The sequence below is a fragment of the Lonchura striata genome, chromosome 2 (genome assembly GCF_050655825.1).
Source record: "Lonchura striata isolate lonStrDom1 chromosome 2, ASM5065582v1, whole genome shotgun sequence".
In the NCBI taxonomy this organism is placed as follows: domain Eukaryota; kingdom Metazoa; phylum Chordata; class Aves; order Passeriformes; family Estrildidae; genus Lonchura; species Lonchura striata.
In genome coordinates, this window is record NC_140704.1 from 66,720,418 (window position 1) to 66,726,736 (window position 6,319).

General features: G+C 39.8%; 1 protein-coding gene across 2 annotated transcripts; it reads right to left on the bottom strand.

Moving 5' to 3' along the window:
* Window positions 1-580: 580 nt before the first annotated feature.
* LOC110483523 (transmembrane protein 14C) lies at window positions 581-6,174 on the bottom strand. Of its 2 annotated transcripts, none has more exons than XM_021553505.4 (5): window positions 6,055-6,174; window positions 5,858-5,941; window positions 3,319-3,420; window positions 1,334-1,421; window positions 581-1,152 (listed from the first exon to the last, which is right to left on the bottom strand). In XM_021553505.4, the coding sequence occupies exons 2-5, from the start codon at window positions 5,931-5,933 to the stop codon at window positions 1,095-1,097; spliced, it is 324 nt and encodes a 107-aa protein (XP_021409180.1). In that variant the 5' UTR covers window positions 5,934-5,941; window positions 6,055-6,174; the 3' UTR covers window positions 581-1,094. The 2 variants fall into 2 exon arrangements, with proteins under 2 accessions (XP_021409180.1, XP_085429699.1); XM_085573573.1 differs by having other exon boundaries at window positions 6,051-6,174.
* Between the last annotated feature and the right edge of the window lie 145 nt (window positions 6,175-6,319).

Genomic DNA, 6,319 nt, shown 5'->3' on the forward strand with positions numbered 1-6,319 from the left:
CTAAGCTCATGAGCTGTGCCTGCATGAACAGAACTGCAAGACTGAGTGCAGGAGAAGCAATCAAGGATGGAGTGACAACAAAAGCACCAGATGTCACTGGTGCCTCTTCCACACTTCAATCCTCAGGCATCACAACAGAACAAGGAACCCTTCTGAATCCAGGGTTTCCTAGTAAAGACAGATGTGTAGAGGCACAGCCACTCTCCTAAGAGATAAAAATAAAATGTTGATACATTCTATTGTCAAATAAGCCTGTAAGATAAGAATAACATAGTGTTAGGGTACTTTATTCCAGTTATACAGTCTAGATCACATTCAACTGTTCCTTTAGCCTAGCACAAATCTCACTTAATTAATCCTTAGGGTAAGTTCCTTTCAACCAACTTTTTAAATGAAATGTTAATGAAGGCCCATAACTTAATTTTCTGTCCCTCCATTTATAAAGTGATTTTTCAGTATCATTGAAAGACAGCACTTGGATACTAACAGTCCACTGCACAGATTTCCACTAAGAAAACAAGGTGAAAAAAAATACCCTTGTCCCCAAACACAGAAATTGTACCAATAAAAAAATGCCAAATAAAGGTTTGTTACAAATTTTACTTATAGAAAAGCATCATTTTAGCATCATTTCACAATAAAAAGGCAAGATCTGTTGGACGTTTTAAAGACATGGTATATCAATTCAGAATACAACACGTAAAGCACACCACAATACTCAGTGTAAAAGGTTTGAGACACACTATTGTATTTAGCCAGTTACTCCTGGTGCCTCTTTGTGGCTATTTTCTTAATTACAGGATATTTTCTCTCAGCTTCATACATGTCAGAAGTATATTTTGGAATATAAAAACATGGAAGTGTTAAAATACATTGAAACATGTCCAGAAAAATCAAACCCAGGACCCATTTCTCTCTATACACAAATAGCTCTACCTTGTATATAAACTATCTGTACCATCATTCTACTCCTCTTACAAAAGAAGACTAAAAAACGTCTTGATGCAGAAAATTTTTCCATCTTCTCACTTCTGCATTCATGCAACTTCATGATCAGGTTTCCTTTTCCAAATACTAAGATGTAAAATTAACAGTTACTTTTCCTGGGGCTTTTCCAACATCTTCAGTGCTAATCTTCCAACCATTAGCAAACTGTATAAGGGGAAAAACACATAATTTAACAATAATAATAACAATCTGTCAATTCATTTCCAGATACTTCATCCAAGTGATGCATGGGAACAAAAATAATACACAAAATATGATTCATTCCATCCCAGTTTAATTAAGCAAATAAGAAATCACACACAGGAGGTTAAAAAAAGTATTGTACCTGACACCAGCAATTAGCCCTGCAGGCATGAATTTTCTGGAGTGGTAAAATCTTGTTCCCATGACAGCAGTCAGTGCTCCAGATGTAACTTAAATGAGAGATTGTACAGTCCAGTCAGCAGAGATGCATGTGTGGGAGGAACATAATTAAAAACTAACAGAACAGAGAGAAGTAGCAGCATCAAATAAAAAGAGAAACTGGGTTACTTCACTTTACGGACTAAGAGAGTCAATAAATTGTGCAAATTTTAAAATGCCTCAGTTTGTAAAGAGTAAGTATTCTATATCAAGTTCTAGCAGCCACTGCTCTCCATATACTTCTGCACATACTTCTTAAATTTGTTTTTCAAAGTGTGCTCTTTTTGAGACTGGAAATAATTTATGACACACTGCTCTAGAACTCACTCCTTCGCCACAGAGGCAAATCACTAAACTTGTGCACATAATTCCCTCAGGTCTCAAAAAAGGGAGAGAGCATTTATCTAACTTGTAGTAATCATGTCTAACACGTAGCATCATGTTTTATTTGTAGTAATGTTCTAAGAATTAACTAATTTATGTTTTCAAAAGTCTTCAAAAGGGAAGTGTGCTAAGCATTACCAAGGTGAGAGTTAATTGTCCCTGCCCACTTGACACAGAGACAGGATCCAGTTAGTTTAATTGACTCAGTAAGATAGAAAGGACAGTCCATGGAACATGGTATCTCAAATAAAGACTGAATGCTAAAAAACTATAAGGAAAACATACACTGATGAAATCCTTATCTTTAGTATGCATCTGCTACCCAGTGGTAACAGCTACACACATGCTGTTCCAACTCTTATCCTCTACCATTGCTTCTATGTGATGACTTCTGTGTGAACTGGTCCTGCAGGATCCAGTTCATCTTCAGTCCTAGCTATGACATCCTTCTTCCCTAACACCAGACAAAATACTGTCATTGATACCTATTAATCTCACCTAATAAGATATGTAAGAGTCTGGGACCACAGTCCAACACACAATAAAACAAAAATATTTTAGTATTAAAATGTTTCAAGCTAAAATGAGTAGCCTGTCTTCAAAATATCCACACCTCAGAATGAAACAAAATTTCATTTTCTAGTACAGCAGTAGAACACATCTTCAAAAGCTTTAAAGTATGAAGAGGAAAAGGTTCCATATGCTACTGAGCTACAGAAATGTATCTGTCTCTCTCCTTTGGGAAAAACACCTGACCTCACACTTCTTAAGCTTGCTGCATCAGCAGTTTATTAAGCTGTTAAGGCTTGAGCACACACAGCTTCTGGCCCGGCCAGTAGGTGTGGAAGTGGACTACCTGTAAACAAAGCTGAAATGGAGAGAAATGCTGGGACTTCCACTTTCACTTTTAATTTTCACATGTCAAAGAGCCAGATGCTGTGTCACTGCTTCAGATAAAAAATGTTGTAGTCAGTGGTGGCTCTTTAAACACTGACTAAGCAGTAACTCTCCACAGTTACCTTCTCAAATCAGGGGGAAGGGAAGCTTCCAATTCTCAGGAAGGAAGAAACAGCATTACTGAAGCTTGCTTCTCTCTTAAATCTCCTCAGGCATCAACACCTTTGTAATTTCACACATTTGTCACTTATAATAATAAGCCAATCATAATCTCTGCCATTTACTGTCATAATAAAATAGTCTGCTAGGGTCTGTTTGAATGGGGGAATCCCACTTTCCAAAATGTTACAGCCTCCTGCAGGATGCTCAAAGTAGGAGGATCCAGCCAAAACCAGGTCAGAAATCCATTTGTTAGCACTTCCCCTGCACTATGATCCTTCAAACACATCAGTACGAGACAGATGCATATTGGTAGCCACCAGTTCAGTAAAGTTGGGACAGAACTAAACTTAGATTTGTAATACTACCTGTGCTTAACCCTTCTGCAAAGACTTTTAAGTACTCATTTGAAATATATAGGGTAAATATATTTGAAATATTTTTCAAATAAAATTTTAAATTACTTACTCAGAGAAACCCAAATGTTATTTGGATTCTGTGAGACCTGATAAGCACCCAGTCCAGCCAAACTCCCAAAGAAAAGGCCAGCAGCTAATGATGGAAGACTACCTGAATAAATAGAAGATAATGCATTTCTTAGAAACTTAAAAGAATACCTTGGTCTGCGGCTTAACTGTTTTGTAAAACACCAAAAATTATAAAAAAAAAAAAAAACCAAACAAACAAATAAGATGGGCATTCATCATTCATTGACATAAAGATTAGAGAAGGAGGTTTTAAGGATATTGAGACCATGCTGATCACCATCAAGAAACTTCAATTACTCTTGCATAACATCCATACAGAATTAGTATTTAGTTCTCTAACAGCAAAGCCATTAATACATTAATGATTGAAAGAATAGTGAGAAAAACAAATGAATTGGTGTTTTCCTTGCACAAACTGAAGCATGTTGTTTCAAAACAGTGTTATGAAAATAAGTTCCTTGAGAGGCAGTAAAATAGAAGGACTAAATTGTAAGAATTTAAGATCAGAAAAAAGAATATGTGAGTGGAATTGGCAGGAGGGCATTCAAAGAATTGGTAAAGAGCAGGGCATAGTTGAACAAGAGAGGTCATCTCTCCTAAGTACATCTGAGATTTGATCCAAAGGTAACTGCAGACTTTGGAAGAAGGTTCCCTGAATGCACCTAAACTTTGAATCAAGTCCTCAGTATACATGATAATCCCAAGATACCAGAAAATAAAGGATACCACATCTAAATTGGTGATTTATAGAATCAACGAAGAAGCATCATCACTGTGAGTGGTGAATGCCCTCCATAAGGCTAATGGATAATTACGGACTCAGTGCTACTGAGGGTGGTACTTTATACATTCCATTACCTTTCAAAGATCACCTTTCAAAGAGTCGAGAATCGAAAGCTAAGGTGATAAAGATCTACTCTCAATGTTAAAGGAGGACTGCATATTGCTTCCAGAAAATAATAATTTTTCAATCATCAACAAGGTTGTTGTAATATTTCTTTATATCCTGCTCTTGGTATAAAAAGCAAGAAACAAAGATGACAGAAAGCACCTGATATACTTGTATATGTGCAAGGAAAAGGTGCACACTCTACTAGGTGTCTGCTTTGCACAGAGTGTGAGTTAAAAACAAATCTGTGGTAGCTACAATGCTTTCCACAAGCCTGGGAGCCAAGAAATATCCATCATATCCTTGAATTTTACCCCAAGGCATTGTTTACATAGCTATGACACATACACTTCTAGGACAACCACTTCACCTCTAGCTCAGTAAGTTCCTACCTCTCAAAACACAGAGACCCAGAGAACTTGCTAAAGGAAGACCGAAAAATAAAACAATGAATCAATAAATCACTCACTCACTCTTTGACTGCCATGTTCTCACACTGTCCCAAAGGCTATTACTGCCTCCTGTCTGTGTGGGTAGATAGATCAGGTTGTAAAACAACAGATTAGATCAGCTTAGCTCTGTGCACGAAAGCTACATTCTCTTCTGGTTTCTCCAAGTTATTAGTAAGGATACAATGTCTCCTTTGTATGGTTGGGGTTTTTTTTCTCTCCAGAAGTCACCATACAAGTTTCTGTTCCCCTTCAATAATCCCGTGACCTGAATTCCCTTGCCTGAGCATAACCATGTCCTCCCAACTGGGCTCCAGAGGACAGGACCTATCATTTCATAATGGCCTTGGAGAAATACAGATGCAATTAGTTACTTAAGTCTCAGTATTGTCCCTTCTGTCCTAAACTCCATTCACAAGCCAAAGGATATATCCAAGCCAATGGAAAACAGACTGGAATAGGCACTAGCATCTATCTAGTCAAATGCATTGATAAGAGTCTTACTGACTTCAGCAGTGCCCCTTCCTATCATAAAAAGTAAGATGGCTTAGGGATTTTCAAAGCTGAAAGAGACAGTGTTGCAGCAGGATGAATCCACAGTTCCATCTGGAGGAGGGCAAACTCAGAAGAAGGACAGGAAATGAAAGCAGTGGGTCAGAGGGTAAGCTTATGATGCAGAACCCAGAAGAGAAACAAGTTTAAGGACTGATTTGCACTGTTCAGCTCTGCTTGGAGAAAAGATAGTTCTGAAAGCTCTCTACAGCTTGCAGAATACTGTTATCATCAAAGATTAAAATGGAATAAATCTCTTAAGGAGGAAAAGTGGTGATTTATGTCGTTTGAAGATACAGAACACTTGTATTTTAAAAAGCAAGGGAAAAGCCTTTCTGAAGCAAACTTATGACAGTTCACCCAAAGAGCACAGCACTGATATCAGCACCCACCAGAAAGCAGATTATGGCCTTATCAGCCCAACGCACCAGCTCAACTCAAAATCCAGCACACCCTACCAGCAGCAAGTTATCAGCACATGGCACAAGCCGATAAAATTTACATATGGGTCAAATTCGAGATAGGAGGCTTTCGTAAAAAGCTGCCCAGCTCACACCAAGTTACTGGGGAGAGGGAGGAGGGGGTGGGGGGAAGAGGGAGGGAGACAGAAGCACCTTTCGGCACCCTACCTGCTTTTGCATAGCCAATGATCCCTCCTGAAGTCACCAGGGCGGCGTAGCCGAAGCCGAGCCAGTCCACTGCCATGCTGAAAACTGGAATAGAAAACTGGGGTGAAGATCAGCACCTCTTAACCTTTTTCAGGGGAGGAAAAATTTTAAAAGTAAAGCATTTTGCTATGGCAAGGTTTTCCACAAGCAAGACCTGCCTGAAGCCTAGGCGCCAGGCGAGCCCAGGGAATGCAGCCGGCTTCGCTGGGATCGGGAAGGAGCCGCGGGGCACAGGGACGCGGCCGGGTCCCACCCGCGCGGCGGCCGCGCTCTGCAGCGACCGGGGCGGAGCAGGCGGCGGAAGGGGAGGCGAGGCACCGCCCCAAGCTTCCCCTTTCCGGCTGCTCTGGGGAAGGAAAGGAGAGCTCCAAGCACGAAACCAAGGGAAAACTCACCCAAGAAGCAGGGCAGGGTGAGGCCAGC